This window comes from Dipodomys spectabilis, unplaced genomic scaffold (genome assembly GCF_019054845.1).
Source record: "Dipodomys spectabilis isolate Male_0828 unplaced genomic scaffold, ASM1905484v1 ptg000289l, whole genome shotgun sequence".
NCBI lineage: Eukaryota > Metazoa > Chordata > Mammalia > Rodentia > Heteromyidae > Dipodomys > Dipodomys spectabilis.
The window spans coordinates 358,816-379,555 of record NW_024870966.1 but is presented as its reverse complement, the minus strand read 5'-3'; the positions used below and the strand labels follow the sequence as shown (position 1 = coordinate 379,555).

Genomic DNA, 20,740 nt, shown 5'->3' with positions numbered 1-20,740 from the left:
ATAGAAGAAGGATTTAAAGGTAAAAATGGTTGTTTTCAACTTGATACCTTTACATATTGCTTTTCTTTACTGCATAACAGTGGTTGCTACTGTGACACAAAGGCTGCATGAGGCAGCCTCTGTCTTTATGACCACAGGCAAGTAGGTACAAAATACATAGTAATTGTCCCAATGGGTCATAAGTTGGTAAGTGCTACTGGAGTAAAACATTACAGGTGATTAGTCTGCATGTGGTGGCACATGCCTGGAATCCTAGCACCCAAGAGGCTGAAGCAGGAGGATTAGTTTGAAGCCACATAACCACATGCTGTCTCAAATGATAGGAATTTAGGTGGATAAAGTTGGACAGTGTCGACATAATGGAAAAGGTGGAATTACCAGAATCTTAAAGGATAGGTATGAAAAGAGAGGGGAATAATAGTTATAAAGGAAGATGGCTCTCAGGAACAACCTGTCTAAAACTGCTGAAGGTTAGAAGAGACAGGACCACATTCCTAGGAACTTGGAATATTTGAATAGTGAACCTGCATGAGTGATGTGATGAATTGCTGTTTGAGGGAACTTAGAAAGCAAGGAGAATACTATGGTCTGAGTAGGGAGAGTTCCATGAGTAATGTGATGAATTGCTGTTTGAGGGAACTTAGAAAGCAAGGAGAATACTATGGTCTGAGTAGGGAGAGTTCCATGAGTAATGTGATGAATTGCTGTTTTAGGAACTTAGAAAGCAAGGAGAATACTATGGTCTGAGTAGGGAGAGTTCCATGGCCTCAAAGGTGTAGCTCAGGCAGAATTTCTTTTTTTTATATTTTTTATTTTTATTTTATTTTTGTTAGTCCTGGGGCTTGAACTCAGGGCGTGGGCACTGTCCCTCAGCTTGTCAGCTCAAGGCTAGTGCTCTACCACTTGAGCCACAGTGACACTTCTGGTTTTCTGGTGGTTAATTAGAGAAAAGACTTTCTTGCCTAGGCTGGCTTTGCATTGCAGTCCTCATATCTCAGCCTCCTGGGTAGCTAGTATTACAGGCATGAGCCACCGGCACCCAGCTATGAGGTGGAATTTCTAACCGAGATTTTAGACAAGCAGGACTCAAATGAATTTTACTTACCAAACCTATAGGGTCAGGACAGTGGGACAATTATTGCACAAAAGAAATTGTAGATTAATTAGAGTGTATTAAAATTGCAGTCTTTAAATTAGAAATGGCCTGTGTTTTACATAAAGAAACATTCTAGAAAAGCTGCGAGATTCAGCATCTATTGAATGGTCACCAAGACTTTACTCATCTGTGCTTGGAGAGGCCTGTAAAGTTTATTTTTATACAAAACAGTATTCTAGCAGGAATATATTTTTATGTCTTCACCCACCTCACTGAGGCAAACACATGATTGCTAAATGTATTTCAAGGCTAGACTTCTTACCCAGCCATCCTAGCAGCTTTGCTTCCACAAAGAAGTAGGTGTAGGAGCCTGCAACTTATGTCACAAGGGAGGGCCCCAAGAAACATGAATGCTGTGGATTCTTCTCCTTGTCTTTTAGGCCTTGCAGAGATTATGGCCTGAGGACCTTCACAACAAGTGGTTCTTGAACAGCTGAGGCCTTCCTGAAGATCAGAAAGTACCATGGCTTCTCCTCTAGGCTTGGCTTTGTTTCAGGCACAGCTAGACAGCTTGGGGTGTGGGCCCTGTGGCCCAGGATCCACAAGGATGCATTGAGTTACCTCTGCCCAGGTTGTTTCCACCACTCACAGGAACAGGCAGGTCAAAGCTGGTGGGATAGGTCTTGATCTCAGAGGCAAATGGGACCGTGCTGGTTCTTGTTCCCATTACTCCTCCCACTGGCACTGTTTTGTTTATAAAATAAAAGGGATTTGAGTCTCTATTTCCTCCAAGATAACTGCTAGTTGAGTGTGTGGTAGTGGAAAGCCAGTGTCTCCACAGAACAATAGAACTAACCAAGCATCCTTTCTCCAAGTTGCAAACAAAAAAATGCTTTTAAATCAAGTCTCATTGCACTGTGGTATGAATTGCAAAACTTCAAAGAAGTTCGTGGATTTCTTCAAAGATGCAAAAGCTTGGAAAGTGTTGCTCTAAATGAATGAAGTTTAGGATCTCTCTGGATCTCAAATATTCCATTGACATCCATTTAGAGTTTGAGCTTACATTTGAAAATCGGTCAATTGTATTTGAAATAATTACCATTTCTTTAATAGGAGAAAATAATATTGAATATTCTCTCTCTCTCTCTCCCTCTCTCTCTCTTCCAGTAATGGGGTTTGAACTGAGAGCCTTAGCTTGCTCCACTTCCTTGTTTAGCTAGTGCTTGGCCTCTTGAGCCACACCTCCAATCATGCTTTATGATGGTTAATTTGGAGATAGAGTCTTTATGTTTGGGTTGGTCTTTATTTGTACCTTAAATCTCAGTCTCCTCAGTAGCTAGGATTCCAAGCATGAGCCATTTGTGCCTGACAAGTCAGTTAAATATTCTTGTTGACACAAACCTTCATTTCCTAGCTGCTCTTAAGTCCTTGAGTTTTTGGTCCTTTCCATCAACTTGCTACCATTCATTACAGAAGAGTTGCAAGGGTCTGAATTAGCTGTCCATGATCTTCAACGTCACTGACCACAGTTTTTAATTGCCTTGCCTATGAGATCTCATAAAGCTATCCTGTGAGAATAATAATAAGTCAATTACTCTTAATCCCAAGAGACACTTGTGTGTTCTATTTTGTCATCTGAGTGTTTAGTGTATGTGCCCAGTCCCAGGAGAAAGAATGTAGCATTTCACCCTGGGCTGTCACTACTTCAACTTGGTCCTGAATTCCTGAATTTTTTTCTGAAAAGAAAAAAAAATGCTTTCACTTTTTATGGTCAACCCTACTTGCCTGTAAATAAATAAATATATAAATATAATTAGAAAGTGTTAAACACATTTATTGGTGAAGTCTCTTTAAATACATTGTTTTAGGGCTTTAGAAAGAGGATTTTATTATTTATTTACTATATTAGATTATTATTAGGCTTTAGCGGATGTTTAAAAAACTTTAGCATGTAGCCTACATGGGTAATAAATATGAAAAGAACTGTTTTTAGGATTTACCACAAGAATCTCAGGTTGATCTGGATTGTGTTATTAACCTGGTAGTCCTGCTAGGTGCTGAATCTGTTGGCTAGTTGAGTTGACAGCTTGAAAACTTATGTCCGTTTTCATTGGCAATTGAAAATATTGGAATAATTCTCCCCATCTTAGAACTGCAGTATATTCCTTTGGCATATCTCCCATTTAAATATATAAATTATCTTTGCTAATGAGGAAAATGGTTTCTTCTTCTAGGGCATTTTCTCTGGTCGGTGGAACAACTATTAGCCTACCATTGATTTACCTGTTACCTGGTTTTTATGAATTTTTATTAGCTCCTGGGTATTAATTTACTCAGTGTCCATTTCTCAGCCATCTGCCATTGTGTAGTGTCAGGGGCAAGGACTGAAGGATTAAGGAGCTGTGGCTCCTGCCTTCAAGGGCTCCCAGTCACAGATGAAAAGCTCTCTTGTGAAGATGTCCTTCAAAACAATTTCATTATTGTTTCTTTTAACCCTTTTCTAATCTTAATTCTCTGAAATTAAAATAATATAGGTAGAACACCGGTCTAAAGAGATAGATTGGGTAAAGTGCGTGGGCTTTGAAGTCTAGGTTAAAGGGGGGTAATTCAGAAGGAAGTCAGAGACCAGGAGGTTTTTGACAGTTGAGTATCAAGGCTTGATTTGAGCTTGAGAATGCCAGTCAACCATACCTAGGCTAGATTGGGCAAGGAAGAAGTGGGCTAAGTGTTATCAGGTGTAGTTCCTCAAGGCAGCAGGTATTTGGCCTTGTGATTAGAAAGCCAGCAGTGTGCAGATGAGCATCAAGGAGCTAGTGAGGCAGGCACACTGTAGGCCAGGGTGCAGGGAGCTTCCATTTTCCCTGGGAGTGCTCAGGAGACTAGTGGTGTGCTAAGGAAGTAGAATAAGCAGACAGGCAATTTACTAGACCACACAGTGATTGGTTTGAGGTATGTAAAATTCTTCTTCTGAGGCTGTTGCCAGGCATGGTGCTTGAAAAGATCTTGTAGTCATCCATCCATGTAGTGGGAGCAGTTGAACTAGTGGGAGAATAGGATATCACCAATGTGGAGCACAGAAAGGTGTGAAAACAGCCCTAAGAAATACCCAATCAAGTAAGGAAGAAGGTGGCAAGGGAAAGGAAGAATTGATAAAGTTGGGGGAAAGTGCTGCCAGAAAGAGTCTTGAAAAGAAGAAACGGTCATTGGGTGAAATGGAGCTGAGAAGTTGAGGAAAGAGAAATGATTGCCCTAAAGTAGTTTACGGGGGCCCTCATCTAAGCACAGTGAGTGTTGGTGTTGGGGGATAGGTATATGGGAAATCTACTGAGACAGGGCACCTGTCTGGAGTGCACCAGAGGAAATGGACTGTACAGATACTCTGTGGGAGGGGAGGTGAAATGGAGTGTCCTTGGGAGACACTGGCAGTGAGAAAGGTCACATCGGAAGAGAGAGCCCAAGCAGTGTTCCGGGGGATTTGATTGTGGGTGAGACTGCAGGGAGTTTTTCCAGCCTTCCTTACTGACTGCTGCTCCTTCAGAGGCATGCTCACAACTATATGAAAATACGTTTTCAGGTGTGAAACAGTGGAAATCTGATGTGGTATTATCAAAACTCAGGTCACTTAAGCTATACTACTTTCAAGCTATAGAAACAGTGAATCTTTAAAATATCCTACATTGAAAAATGTAGCCTTGAGAGTGTGAAAAATGTTGAGAAGGCTAGGCTAATGGTAAATTGTTACAAAAGGGGAGGCTATATATTTTGAGAAGAAAAAGTATTGCTTAAATAAATAAATATAGAACATAAGTCAGAAATTGAAGGGGAAAATGCAGGATAATGCACCTGAGTAATTGTGTCACATTGTTTTTCTCTCCTTCCCATCCATCCATACTACTGTTCTTTCTAATACACAGAGCACACATTTATCCTTTAGTCAACTTGATTTATTAAGTGGGTAGTTAATGGCATTTTTTTGTTTATTCCTGTGTCAGTTGAGTCATAGCAGGAGACAGCCAGCACACTCAAAATAGTTGAAAGTTTAGTGTGGATCAAAAGATGTTGAGGCAAGGACAGTGTACTACAAGGGCCAGCAGTTTTAGAAGGCACTACCAGGGCTGGGAAGGTGGCTGAGTGCTTGCCTAGCATGCATGATGCCCTGGGTTTAATTCTTCAGTACCACATAAACAGAAGAAGCCAGAAGTGGCTCTATGGCTCAGGTGGTAGAGTGCTAGGCTTGAGCAAAAGAAGCTCAGGGACAGTGGTGCCTAGGCCCTGAGTTTAAGCCCCAGGACTGGCAAAAACAAAAACAAAAACGACTGCTACCACCCGCGGTGAGGGAACAGTTGCTGTGGCAGCCTGGATTGTAAATAGAGGTGTGGCCCAGCAAGGAGGGACTGAGAAGGTAGTGAATGGTGCTCAGGTCAGGTATTTCACCTAGCTGTCCCTCCACCCAGCGGTAGGCCCTGAGGAGGCCTGTGGGCTATGGAACCCAGGGAGGGGCAGACAGGAATAACATGGGAAGGGCAAACAAAAGAGTATGCAGTTACAGTCATGGCTGCTTAAGTCATGCTCATCGGCCATCGTCCTTTTCTTTAGGATGAAGCATCAGACTTTTCTAAACCATGTCTGGTTGGAAGAATCCAGAAATAGCACTAGACTCCTTAAAGCCAGCCAGGGAGTTTATGGTAGGAGTGCACAGTTGAGGGCCTCTTTGGAAGTGAAAATAGTTGCTGAAGAGCCTGGAATTGTGCTACCTTTCTCTGTGCTACCTTGACTCTGCTACTTTGATAACTGTGTTACCATGGGTGGGCAGCTTAACTTCTCTGTGCCCATTTCACCTAGGAATGGGAATTAAACACCATTCACTTCATAGGGTTCTTACAGGGATTGAGTTAAAAGTCCCAATTCCTGGGACTGCTGTTAAATCATAGTGTCATTATTCTGTGTCGTTATTCTGTATGTCACTGTGGATGAAGTATTGGTGAGCTGTAAATGGAGTATTTTTCTTTTTCTCTTTTCATATCATATTGGTATGTACCTCCTCTCACTGATCTTTGCTACTGAGGGCAGGCCATAGGCTTCTAGAGCCCAAGATCAGTAGAATGCTGTCCTTTGAAAATAATTACTGTCTGAAATTCTCCTTACTTCCTATACAAAGTAAAGAATTGACCAGTTAAAGTTACTCCTCTGCACCCCTCCTTCCCCCCTTTTCTCTTTCCTTCCCTTCCTTCCTCCTTTCTGTCAGGGTGCAAACCTCTAGTTTGCAATTAATTTGAATTCATACAGTTACAAACTTGGTCAAGCTGTAGGTCAAAATGGACTTTGTTTATTTTCTGCAGTAGTTGTTTGGGAAGAGATGTGGGGGTGCACTGATGCTCTACTCATCCTCCTGTTAAAGGGCTTGTAAGGAGATTGAAGTGTAGCCAGAGACCTCCTTGGAGAGCTAATGTCCTGGAGGCCGGAGGTGGCACAGTTCCCGCTGAACCCTAGAAGCAGTGTCAGCCAGCCATAAGATAGACCTTCATTCTTAGGGGTTATTATTATTTTTTGTACTTTTCATCCTGAATAGTCTCCTTTCCTTCTAAAGATTTCTTCTTCTGAAAGCATGTATACTTGTTTAAAAAAAGAAAAAAGATCACTTTAACCACTGCTACTTGCCCTTGTGATGCTGTGACAGTCACAATACTCTCTTTATAGCCTAGGTTTGTTTTTCTGACTTATGTATGGAAGGTTAGCTCATAGTACAGACAGAAGGACAATTTAAATTTCCTCATTCATTTGTTCTAACTCCAAGATAAATTAATGTGATACTATACAAGAGATATTAATACTATTTTTAAAGTTAGTAGCTTAATATTTCAAATATTCACATTTACATGGAAAATTGTTTTAAAATTCACAAACATCAGCAAATTAAAAATGCTGAAGCTTTTCCTTATTGACTTCAGAATATTAGGATTAGTGCATTTAAAGTAGTTTTCAACATTTTTTTTCAAGTTTAAAAGTTACTTCAAAAATTCTATCTCCTCCAAACTGCTCTACTTTTAAAAAAAAAAATTCTTAAATTCTGGAGTTTCAGTTTCTGTAGCTTTTTTTTTTTTTCAGTGTGAGCACATCCAAGTTTGTTTTGTAGCTGATTAAAAACACCGTTTTCTTTAACCTGTCAGCAGCTCAGTTGAGCAGTCAGACTGTATTATTCGATATCTTGTCTGACATAAGGACAGCAGTCCAAAGAGAAAGATATCACAAATTGGTGCCACACTTCAATAAATAGAGACATTTTATTTTTTCACCAGGCTAATTCAATCCAGTTCAGTTAACTCTTTTTTTCTCCTGTAAGACAGATGAAAAAAGGCAGCCATGAATGACTGAGTTGGTCATGTGTTTGACACGTCAGTGTGTGCACATAAAGCAGACCAGGAGGGAGGGCTAAGCCTTTGCATTTCAGACAATACGTGATGTGAGAGTCTTGGTTAGAGTGCACTGGGAGGGGCTGGGCTTGCTGCCTTGCATGCCCTTCCCCAACTCCAAGTGTGGCCTTGCAGACATGATAGTTCTTAAAAGAGTCTTCAGACATTTTTAGTGCTCATTAAGTTTTGTTAGATGCTATGAAACACACTACAGAAATTAAGCTTCGTTTTGTGATGTTGATACAATCTTTGTTCTAGATCCTATTCCCTAGAAGCTTTTAGTAAGGTTATAGAACACATATGTCTATATAATAGCATAAATTTTCTTTAATGATTTCTTATTTAATGATTTCTTGAGATACTGAGTAGATGCTAGTATTCATTCTCAAGGATGAAATGGGTGGATATGTCTCACATGAACCATTTGTCATATTAAACCTGAGAGAAAGCCATATCAAAGAACTTGCCTGTTGCTCCATGGATCAGGTATGTGGTCCTTGTGTTTGGCCTCAGTACCTGTCAGTTCCTTGCCCCTTGTGGCTGGCATTCCAGTCTCCAGTGGCCTGTGGAGGTGCCACTGTCTGTAGAGCCCTCATCTAGCCCCCCAGACCTAACCTTCTCAAACCCTGCCTTTTCCATGAAATAGGCCTCCCCTGCTTTAATTGCTATGAGAGAATATTGCTTTTCTTGGTTTGTATTTGAAGAATTGCATTGTCAAGACTGCATGGAGTAAGTGCCACTCTACCTCAGGATGTGGAAACACATGGGCTGATAATCTGTGTGGCCCATCAGATTTGTCTGTGGTTGGCAGGGGTAGGGCTGGGTGTCGCTGTGAGAAGGAGAGGACAGATTCCAGAGCCAGTCAGCTCCACTAGTTACCAGGGGAGGTACCAAGGACAAGTTACCTAACCTCTCTGTAACTTTGCTCCCTCATTTTTAAAACGGTGGAAAAGATATGACAATATGAGACCATAGTAGTATCCCCTAAAAGAGTTATGAACTTGAGTTGATTTTGGTTAAGTGTTTTAAATGGTCTCTAACTTAAAACAGATTAAGTGTTACATAATGTTTATGAAACCAAATAATTGACCATGTTCTATTCACTTGTCACGGTTCTGTGTGTTTTTCACATTAACTCATTTAATCTTCATAGTAGTCTCCCGTAGTAGATCCTTTTGCCATTTTTACAGACACAAAGTGAAGTAACTCACTCAAGGTTCTGCAGCAAGTTCAGAACCAGAATTGGAATTCGCAGCACCTGCTGCTGGACCCAGCAGCGCACCTGAGTACCTAGTGTCCTGTCAGGTCTCAGTGCAAAACCCTTGCCCTTCAGAACACCTCAGTCAGATGAGAGGGATGAGGAATGTAACAAAATGTATTTTTTGGCTCAACAGAAAACATGCTGTGAGATAAAGGGGTCTGGAGAGATTAGTTTCACTGAACCCCTTATTCCACTACCCAGGATTGAAAAGTAAAGAGACCACTGGAGTCATGTGTCAGCAGGGCCACCAGGGCACTGAAGCCTAAGGGATCTACTCATGTCCTTTTGGAATTATTTCAGCCACTCTTTTATCAGATTCTTTAGGTCTTGTCAGCTTAGGCCTGACAGTAGTCCAGGACTGTGCAGATTACCGTAAGGATGGTAAGATACAGAAACAGAAATGTGGCAGCCATATCTTCCTGTCTGTGTTGCCTTGTATGTATCTAATATATATTTCACTCATTTATAGGGTTCCCCAGCCATACAGAATTGCTGCCTTCCACAGAAGCTCTAGCTGGAAACGGCCAGTGGCCAGTTCTTGGGAGTCAGTACTACAAATCTGAGAACTTCCCACGGGGGAAGTTCTCATAATGTGATTGTATGTGCACATATACCATGTAGATTTTGCAGTTCAGGATATGATGTGTACTTGTGATTATAAACACTCAGTATCTGTATGTTTTGTCACACAATTATAAGATTTTTAAAAATGAATTTCTAAAATCTTAAAAGGACTCTAGTTATTTTGCTGATAGTATGCAGAAAATAAGAAATATGTATCTCACAGTTAAGGTGTGTGTGTGTGTGTGTGTGTGTGTGTGTGTGTGTGTGTGTGTGTGTGTGTGTGTGTGTGTGTGTGTGTGTGTGTGTGTGTGTGTGTGTGTAATAAAAAGAATACTAAGACAGTAATGCTTTGTAGCAGTTCTAAGGCTAATATTCTTAAGTGCTGGGTAAAGATTCAACTTGAAGAGCACCGATGAAATATTTACTCATCAGATTGCTTTGAAGTTGAGCTTCTCTTGGGTAGTAGTCCCCTTCCTAATGGACATGTTTCAAAGAAGAGAATGGTTTAGGCATTAAGCTGTGATGTTTTCTTCTTCTCCACATGGAAGAAATCTGTTTTGTTTTGGTCTGCTTCGACATTTAAATTTTGAAAGCGTATATACTTAGAAATCATACTAATGACAGAAATGGTTGATAGGGTAATGTTTGAAAGTCAGGGTTTTTTTTTTTTTTCTGTACTGCTAGCATTTAAAGCAAATAGTGTTAACTCTTTTCATTCTGTCATCTTTTCAAACCTAAAGTTACTTACTTTTCCATTTTCATGTTTAAAGGCCTGAGGTGGGTGTATAGATATATAAAATGAAACATACATTTTTTTTTTTAAAAAAACACCCTATTATAAGGTCTCTTGCTGAGTTAAATCCTTGTTTAAAGATGTTTGGAAGCTACATATTTAGCTGTATGATTCTTCAATTCTAATTATAACTGAAGGGTTTTCCTTCAGAGTTTAAAATTATAAATGATTTTAAAGTCTTGTGTAAATACTGTTTTATTTTCCTTTACATCTTGGATTAAATTTCACTTACTGAGTAAGGTTGGGCTTTAGAAGTTTTTATTGCAAGGTTAAGATTAAAAATTTTCTGTTTTGTGCTTCCTCCCATATGGTCTAGACACACTTTAACGTTTGTTTATGTATGTGTTTTCTTAGTTTTCATATGAATCCGACAAGCAATGAAGATCTCAGGAAAATCCCGGTAAGTCTTCGAGGGGTTAGAGAATTACCAGAGAACAAGCTGAGTTTCTCTATGGCACACATTCCAAAAAAATACCTCCGTCCCTGAATGCCTCAGGCACAGAAGTGTGAAAGCTCAGCCTGCTAAGCTGGGAGGAAGGAGGGAAGTGAAATCAGACTTTGCCTTTAAGGTATTAGAGGATATGTTTCTGTATGTGATAGGTATAAATTCAAGCAAACATAGCTATAATTGAAGCCAATCTAGAATATGCATAGTTTACTTGCAAACTTCTGAAATTAGTGTGAACGCTGCATGTCAAAGTCAGCATTACAGTTATGAAATAGAGTAGGGCATATGGAGAATACCATTGTGTTTTGTTGTTGGGATAAGGATGTAAGAAAGAATAGAGATTCTTGTTAGCCTTCATCAATAGGAAAAGCATCTAGCAGGAGAGCCACTTACCTTGTAAAGTATTTGTAAAAACTTTAGGACACTTAACCTTCCAAATCCTAGTAAAACCAAATAGATTAACAGGAGTGGCCCCAAGCCACACATTTTGTCAGGATTGTTCAGAGATCGCAAGTTCATTTTATTGTTGCCTGAAGTCTCAGATTTCCATTGCATTTGTAGTCAATTCTGGGTATTTCAAACCTTTGCAGAAATGCAGGCAAATATTCTTGGTAGAGAACAAAGTTCTTACTGAGCAGAAATAGGGCCTTTATTTCTAGAGGCTGGAGGTTGCTCTTTCAACCATCTGCCTTTAATGTGTGTGTGACCCAGGTGTGTATTATAAGAATTTTTTAGGCAAACTCCTTTTCCAACTTTCTAGGACGGCTATCCCTTGAGAAGTGGAAGTGGACTTAGAGCTGATTTTATGAACCATTTAAATGCAGTTGTCTGTTTTTACAATTGAAGAAAACCGTGTAGAAGCACAGGACTTTGTACTGTGTTTCTGCTGTTTTATGTAAATGATTTGTAAGTTTTGATGTTTTATAAATATTCAAGTCTTTATAATATAGCAGTCTGGCAAGAAATGTCAGAATATATGAAGTCTGCCTTTGATCAGATAGTAGAATGAATTCTATCAGGCAGTTTCTTAATCTCAAACAAAATGCAACATCAAAAAATCGATTTAACATGTAGCTATTGTTTATTAAGTAACCTTAATTACAATTTCTATTGCTTGTGTATGTACTTTTCCAAATCTTGTAATTTATTGCTGTAAAAGCATCCTTACAATTCTTTAAAGAAATAAAATGTGAAAATTGTTTTAGTTAAAGGATTTAAAGGTGATAAAAGAATCCTTGATGTGTGATTATTTTGCTCTGGAATACTAACTATTCTAAACGACAGTTAAAGGATTACTAGGTGTTGTTAATTTACTGCAGGATACAATTGAGAGGAGAAAGCTCATCCTCACACTGATTATTGAGGAAAGGTATTTGAACAGTTTTCATGTTGAAGATTATAAGATGTTTGAAGTAATTTACATGAAGTTCTCCAGCCATAGCCATACGCCAAGGTATTTCCTCCCCTTCTGCACGCAGTATTTTGTAATTAAGTTTGTATGTCGTCTGTGCTGGTGCCAACACCTGTCGGTAAAGGCACAGTGTTTTAAGCAGGAGCAGTAGCCAGTTGAAAGGGCAGCATGAGCTCTTTAAGGCCTAATTAAGAACTGAAAGGGAGCTGAAGGGAGGAGGACAAAAGATGTGAAAGTAGCTGAGATGATATTCCCAGAGCAAAGTTCCTCATTAGAACAATAATGAGATGATCAGGGAATGCCAAGCCTTCATCTTCTCGCTCTCTTCCACTTGCTTGGATGTCAGCTAGTACCCTACCAATATTTGGTTACCAGGACAACCTTTCTTTAAATCTTCAGTTATTTTGAGTCCTAATAATTTTCTTTTGTGCAAATTTAAATATTGTAAAAAATGTATATCTCCTAGTTTAAAGGGCTAGATTATGAATAAGTTAAAATGGATCACTAGTAATTCTCCATCTTTTGCACAAGTGTATTACTGAAAATTCTGATTAAAATAAGCATTAAATTTAGTAATTAATTTCAGTACATTATTAAATGTCAGAATTCCATTATTCTCTGACTGCCCCTTTATTTGCTATCTGTAAATGGGCTTTTTTTTTTTTTTTTTTTTTGGTAACAGAGATAGAGTGGGAATGAGAAAGAATGGGTTGTGAACGAACCTGCATTCGATCTGAAAATAGGAAGACATCTTAAAAACATCTGTGTCTAGTGGGTTGCTCAGGGAAAACCCCGAGCACTGAGGGCTTCCACTGTGGGCCTCATTTGCCCATCACTGGTTTGTAGAGCACTTCATTTCCACTTTCTCCAAGAATTGTTTGTTTTCTTAAAGAGTTTTCCTCTGACTAGTTTTTGTAGCTCCAAAATTTTTTATTTTTCTATTGTTTATATTAGTTAATATTAATCTTATTGTTTTCTTTGAAATTATAAAAAGGACATATATATTTATTTATTTATTGAGCAATCTGTCAAATTAAGAATTATATACCTAAAATTAGGCTTACATGGTTTTTATATATTAAAACCTGGAGTTAAGTCTGAAACTGCTTTTAACTATTTTATATTCTTTTCCAGAATATAATTTATAGTCCATGTGTTTCTAAGATGTTCTCCTGCCCAGAAACTTGATGCTGCAATATGGGGTCAATTTTTCACCTAAAAGGACAAAGGGACAGCTCACTGAAAGAAAGAAATGCATTTCCAGGAAGTCTTTTACATATTAGCATCAGGCCATTGTGAGGGGAAAAGTAAGACAAAATACATTTGCCTATTCTCAACTAGAGATATAAATGTTGAACAGCATTGTGATACTTCATTATGTTGAAAGATGAGGTGGATTTAGATCATGGCATTAATTTAGAATGTCAAAATAGGAAATAGGAATTTTTTATGTCTTCTCAGTTTCTTCAGTGAAAAAAGTCATTTAACTACGTTAACTAGTACTACTGATAGTTTAAATGTAAGAGCACAAATGATATTTTAGCTTGTCATCACTTAATTAGTTTGAAGAAATCAGTTCATTTATATATAATTTCATTACAATTAGAGAGTGGAACAGATGCTGTTATTAAATAAATATTAATGTTAAAAATATTAATATATTAAATAAAGGAAAAAACAAAGCAATCACCCAATCAGTAGCATCCTATTTAGTTCAAATTCATTAATCCCCTCAGTTCTCATAAAGCTTTTCAGTAGATGTTTTCCTAGAAAAATGGAAGCACATAAATTGGACTATGTTATTTTAAAAATGCAGTCCAGAAAAATCATTCTGTAGACCACAGAATTTTTGAGTTGAAAGAGACTAAGGGAGGAAAGAAAGTAAGACGTACATTGATTTCTGCCTAGCAAACATGAGGCCCTGAGTTTAAACTCCCGTACTTAAAAAATAAAATAGTGTTTTAGGGACAAAGGTAATATTAATTGGTAGTTACTTTTCTTTCTTAGTTTCTAATGCCTGTGTTAAAGGTATCTTAGAAAATTTGAATTTAATTCCCTTTCATAAGCTCTGTAATCACTAATCAAAACTCATCTTTAGCATTTCAGTAGCCCTCAAACTAATCTCTGCTTCTCCAGTGTTACATGCTATAACCATTTTAATTGCTTGAACAGAGCTTATTCCTATCCTTTCTGTTTAGAACCCACAGCGGTGTCTTTCCCACAGGAAAAAGTCTTAAAACTTGTTAATGACAGCCTTCAACATCCTTGTGGGGTAGTTGACCCACCACTTCATTTCCAGCATGCTTGGCTGCTGGTTTGGGCCATGGCCACTGGGCCTCAGCCCTGCTTCCTAGTTGAGCAGGGAGATCATCCCCCCCAGCCCTCCTCCCCAACCTCGAAATTCTCATTGTGTTTTGCCTGCAGTCTCAGTCTCAGGGGGCCTAGCTCATGCTCTCCTCCACAAAGTCCAAGGTCTTAGGCAGTGAGGGAAGTTTCTGTTTATCCTGGGGAAAAGGGTGTGTGCTTCAGTGACCCAAACATCAAACTGATAAGGGTTTTTCTGGTGGTGCCAGAGGTGGGGTGCCTTGAAGGGAAGGACTAGTGGGAGCATGATGAGCTGTTCAACTTCAGCTTCACTGATGAAAAGTTCTAGTGTGCTCTGAGTAGACACTGCAGATAGGGAAGACTTCATTCCTGTGGAGAGAAGACCTTTCTCTCTTGTTGCCAGTCCCGGGTCACATTACCACATCCTCCTTTGAACATGTCAGTCTTTCTGTCCTTTGGAACAAGAAAATCAGCTTCCGCAGTTTTCTGTAGGTTTTCCTTAAAACAAAATGGAAATGTTTTGAACAAAAGTGATGAATTATTTTTTAAGTTGTTGAACCATGTTTTAAAAGGCATAATGGTTACTACTTTTTATTTGGCATTTTACATAATAAAAAAATAATCCCAGTGCTACAGAGAGTATCAGTAAAGGACTGTAACTGTACCTTTCTTGATTTCTGAGTATTTTTCTTCCACTTTTGTTATCACATTAATATTAAGAATCCTTTGTAACAAAAATGAATTAATTCAGTATCCTTTTTACTTTTTGGTTGTATTTATGCTTTTGTTTCAGAAGAATTTTTATAGAATGAAGTTAAGAAAATGAATGAAATGAGAGAGAATGCAGATATACCAAACATTATTATAGTTGAAGTTGAACCTCAGTTTCCTGATGAGAAGGGTAAAAAGGGAAAGAAGATAAATTGGTTAGGTATTTTTGTAGGAGGAGGAAACAGACCAGATACTCAGAGGAAAAAAGGCTCTGCCTGTCTCTAAATTAAAACAAGTTATTCCCATGAAGCTTTTTATAAGGATATTCATTGATTTAATTCCAAGTGTCTTCTTTAGCATTTCATAGCAAATTGGAGAAGCACATTTGATATTCCTGCTTCTTACAGCTGTCTTCAATAAAAAGCCAAGGCATAATAATATTAAATCACAACTTTGTGGTAGCAATCCCATGAAGTGTAAAGTTCAATCAAATGTGTAGTTTTTAATAGCTTCTTATAGTTCCTCCGAGCTCATTCTTAGATATCTTCAGTTTTAACCTTAGTGGCTAACTTGTCCTAAATTATGGTGTATTTCCTCCCTTACAACCTCTTTTTCTGTTTCTCTTGGAGCCTTAAGAGAGAGAGACAGAAAGAAGCACTCTTCCTCTGAGCTCTACACCCTTGGCCCTCACACTAATTTTATTGCAAATTATGTGGTCAGTTTCTGGCACTTGGATATTTTTCACACCATGAAAAAGAGATTTTTTGAATGTGGAGTTGAAAACAAGACTTTGGTGCATCTGTCCTTGTTGATGCCCAGAACTGACAGGCTAGTCTGAAAACTATCACCTTAATACTCTAGCTAAGGATTGAGGAGAACCATAAGTTGGCTTTCTGAGCAATTTTTTTTTTTTTTTGTCGGTCATGGGGCTTGAACTCTGGGCCTGGGCACTGTCCTTCAGCTCTTCAGCTCAAGGTGAGTTCTACCACTTGAGTCACAGGGCCACTTCCAGTTTTCTGAGTGGTTTACTGACCATGATCCTCAGATCTCAGCCTCCTGAGTAGCTAGGATTACAGGTGTGAGCCACCTTCACCCAGCTCTGAGCAATTTTTTATGTCTGTTCTTGGTATCCTGTCCATTGAAGTAACCCTCTAGTGTCCTGTTCTAGGACAGTAATCCTTTTGACGCTGCAGCAGGATTCCGGAGCCTGACCTATGAAGAGGTGCTGCAGGAGCTGGTGAAACACAAAGAGCTGCTTCGGAGGAAGGACACCCACATCCGGGAGCTGGAGGACTACATTGACAACCTCTTGGTCCGGGTGATGGAGGAGACGCCCAGCATCCTCAGAGTGCCGTATGAACCGTCCCGGAAAGCTGGCAAGTTCTCCAATAGCTAATAAACCCAGCGCATTGCATTTCCAATTGGAAAGAGTGTGAGAGGGAAGAAAGGAGGAAGGACAAACTTGTCACGGGAAGGGACCACACTGACAGGTTTCATTACAAGCACTCCCTCATGGTACAAAGCTGTTTCACCTGTAAATATCAGCAGGGACTCTGAAGAGTGACTTTGGAAGTGAATACAATATTCTAAACTTCTAAGGTGAAAACGGGCCAGAGTCTTGTTGAACAGCCATTTTCTAGGATTCACGTGGGTGTTGGTGCTGACCCACCAATCTGCCATAGGCCCACAATGTCTTTCAAGTTCATGAGTTATCCCTCAGGAATAGTTTTCCTAAAGCAGAAGCGATATTGTGGCAAGGTTCTCACAAGTCAGTTGTAGACAAACTTAGCTTCAGGAATACAGCTCATTATAGACACTACTAAAACATCCCTATTTTATATACATGTATATGTACATGAATATATATTCATGTATCTTTGTGTATAAAATACATGCATATACCTCATGTATACATGTGTTTTTAGAATATTTGAAAACGTTGGTTGCCTCTAAGGTTGAGATACCAGTTCCTTTAAGAATGTGTGCTCACTCTGTGAGTGCAAAACAGGACGTCACCACTACTATTCTGGCTCCGCACGCAGAAGCTGCTTCAAATCACTCTTGACTGTGAATGCCAGTTTCAGAGTGACTCCGTATCACAGCTGTGTTCCTTTTCCCAAAGTGATCATCTATGGATTTGTTTCTTATTTATTTTTATTTTTTGCTGTGGGCCCATTCTACCATGAAAGATATCCCAGCCCTTCTAAAGTCTTTTTGACAAAAACGATAAATTCATTTTACAGCAGCATGAATGTCTTTCGGTTAATTTTTACCTAACATTTGACTCTTATTTAAGGTACTAGCAGAAGATAAGCTAGTGCAGTTTGTTTTGTTGAAATTGTGCATGCCTTTAAATCATTAGCAAAGAAAATATTACAAAGTCATATATGAAAATAATTTAGGAATAAAAAGAGGAAGGTGTCTGTCTGGTACCCAAAGCCAAACTAGGAATGAGGAATTAGGCTTGGTTTCAAGTTTCATAAATAATAGAACAGATGGCTGCCTTTGGTTCTTCTTCACAGCAGAAGTGAGTTTTTAGAGCAGTCCCTTGCTAGTTTCTACCCTCCAAGACCTGACCAAGTAAGCACCGTATGAGAGACTCCTCCTTAAAGTCCACGCCCTCAAAATGTGGATTGGATCCATGGATTAGCAAAATGGATTTTTATAAAACAATTTTGAAATTTAAGTTGAACACAATAATAAAAAAAATGCTAGTAATCTTCTGCTTATTTTTCACCCTTAAAAAACCTAGTATACTTCCTGTGAACACAGTGTATCTGTCTTTCTAAATTTGAAGGAAAAGGTTCATCTCCACACTAGGCCTGCAGTGAGTTTTATACCCTAGAGTCTCTCTCTAGAAAGATTTCACTGTAATTTAAATCAGAAGCAGGTAGTTTTATTTATTGACCAAGTTTACATTCATAAACTGCAGATTCTTGTTACCTGTATTTTCTGTGTTACTCTAGTTTTCCTGTGAGAACATGCATTTTGAAACTCTGAAATGTTATCCCCAGTACAGTAAATTAAATATTCTAAAATTAAATGGAGAAGGAAAATGCCTTTGTCAGTTTTTCTCTCCGTGTGAAATTCAAGTTCTGTAATAAAGCTGAAACTCTAGTGCAGGATTTTATTTTCCATTTGTGGTCTTATTAATGACTATTTTTTAACCTGGTACCATTTTAAATTAACATTTATTAAATGTTATAAAATTCTTAGCATTTATTATTATTAAAACTATTCTTAAACTTCAAAACACCACAGTGCACATGTTTTCCGTATTAGGCAAGATAGCATAATGAGCTTCATTCAGCCAGACTCATTCTTCTAGAGTGAGTGATATGTCAGTTTCATACGGAATATGTTTGCCTTAATGCTCAGTAAAAAGTATGCTGTTCTTTTTTATGAGAGAATATATTTTTAAGGAGCATTTCTTTTGCCTCTGTAAAAAAAATGTTCTGGAGTAGACTAACTCATCCATGAGTGACTGGCTGAAGCTCAACCAGTATTTTTAACTTTAAAATGTGAGACAAGTGTTGTATTTAGAACTAAAACTCCACTTAACAGCTGCCTGAAAGTACTCTGTTCCAGTGTTGAATTTTTACTCTTGACCCAGATTAAACCTGCTACATATTTTCACGATCAGTCTATGTAAAAGTGAAAAACAAGAACAGATTTCCAAGTAAACATACCAGTGTTCCAGTGTTTAAGCAGAAGTGCAAACAGTATTCATTTCTGGCATTTTAGAGAAAAGGCCAAAAGGATCACCTTAGTTATTTTTCCAAAATGTAATTCTAATGATTTATTGTTTCAGCTAAGAAATGAAAATGATATATATGTTTGTGTTCATAAATAAGGCACAATACAATATTCAGAGTTTACTTCTGTCTTTATTCATAAAAATGTTTGTTCAATACCATTTCTACAAACAAGATTGTGAACTATTATAAGATTGATACTTAAGACTATCTTAAACTAATGTACTTCTGTTACATAATTAAACTATTTCTGCTTTACTTTAAAACCAGTATTGCTTTAAAACCAGTTCTCCTCTCAGTTCTAAAGTTCAGCTTTGAAAGCTTGACAATACCATTCCACTACATAAGCCTCACATTTCACTATGGAGGACGTGGGTCATATAGTTCATATTGTATATAAAATACTGTATAACCCAGTTATGACAAGTGTTTTTATGTATTGCTTTTTGCTACTACATTCTGCATTGAACCTAGTTTTGCCCTTCATCTGTGAATGTCGTGTATTATTCATAGATTATACATAACTACAACTTTTGCTTTTGGCAGTAAGTCAAGATTTAGTTATAATTTTCCAACTGTGAAAACGTTGCCTTGTATTTAAAAGGGTTTCATGAATGAAAACCTAAGTAAACTAAGCTCATTAGTGACAGACCTGCTTTTTCAAGTCCTTCCCTTATCATCTCCCACCCTCACATTCCCCTGTCTACCCATCCCCGTAAGGGTGCTTATCTTTCAGCAAGGAGAATCTTTTAAAAAACAAAAAGAACTGACAACTGCTGTCTTTAATGTGTGTATAGTGATTGTTCCACTAGAGCTTTTCTTTTCCTCTATAGGTTTTTAGGAAAAGCTGCTTGCCTTAGATTTGTACAGCTAGCTGAAACTTCCTTGTGTCCATGGACTTGTATGTCCTGTATACAGTAGGTATCACTTGTGTGTGAATTGGAAGCATGCCCATTCACTAGATCTCTGTGAAGTAGGAGGGAAAGGATCACGCTGCTGGCTCACTGGGGTAGATGTGTGGGTCTGTCAGCACACATCGCAAGCCCCCATTTTCACAGATTTATAACATTAATAATCCAGATGCAATCATTGGAAGTATTTAATATGCAATAGGTAGCACCTTAACTAATTAATCTGAGTATGAAGGATTTTCTGATGTATTTAATAAGAAGTGTAGGAGTTCTTCAAGCATTAAACTCAAGTTGACGTTTTATTTCATTTACTTTCTCTGTCAAAAATCCTCTTACAATGGAATTGAAGTCCGTTAACTAATGATACACTTGGTTCTGTTCATCTCTGAAGCTTATAGGTGATACAAAAAATGCTACAGATCTACAAATGGGTGTACTTAGAAGGTATTTGGATGGTAAAAGCATTATTTATAACGGTGGAGTATTACATTGACCTTAAGTAAATGCTCTAGTAACTCATATGTTTTTGCAGGTACGAAATCAAAAGCATATAAACATTGTGTATTGTGGCAGTTGTATGTATAATTTACGTAATTGATGCATGAATCAATTTTTATATGATTATATGATTATTTATTATAGTTGATTAAAGTGTTTAAATGTAATCCAGTTGTCAGAATTTCTTATTACCGAAATAATTTTACCTTCGCGTGTTTGTACGTGAGTCCTAGTTTTCTCTTTAATACATCCTGGAGTGCCCCTTCTGGGCATCTATATCACAGTATTCTGTAAGAGCCACAGCCTGATTCACAGTATAAGTGGTTTTGAGAAGTCATCTAGAAGAACGTTGGAACAAACATTTTTCAGCAGATGTTAGAAGGGCATGCTCTGAGGGATGGAGTTCATGATTTGGTAGAAAATGACATTTGAATCTCTACTCAGGTGATGGCCTATGCCAAGTGCCTTCTGTATCTGCATTATGTCATTTATTCTGCATCACAGCCCCGAAGTAAGGAGCATATGAGGTTTCGGGGGAAATTTAACTTTTAAAAACT

General features: G+C 38.2%; 1 protein-coding gene across 3 annotated transcripts in view; it reads left to right on the top strand.

Moving 5' to 3' along the window:
- Nucleotides 1-20,350, top strand: part of Rab11fip2 (RAB11 family interacting protein 2) — a 39,682-nt gene extending 19,332 nt beyond the window's left edge. Inside the window, exons 4-6 of one of the 3 annotated variants that reach the window (XM_042701341.1) lie at nucleotides 10,479-10,524; nucleotides 13,118-13,185; nucleotides 16,188-16,275. In XM_042701341.1, the coding sequence (XP_042557275.1) occupies nucleotides 10,479-10,524; nucleotides 13,118-13,171 (100 nt within the window). In that variant the 3' untranslated portion in view covers nucleotides 13,172-13,185; nucleotides 16,188-16,275. Of the gene's footprint in view, nucleotides 1-10,478; nucleotides 10,525-11,332; nucleotides 12,636-13,117; nucleotides 13,186-16,187 lie in introns of those variants that run through there. The other 2 variants (XM_042701339.1, XM_042701340.1) reach the window with 2 other exon arrangements.
- Nucleotides 20,351-20,740: the final 390 nt, after the last annotated feature.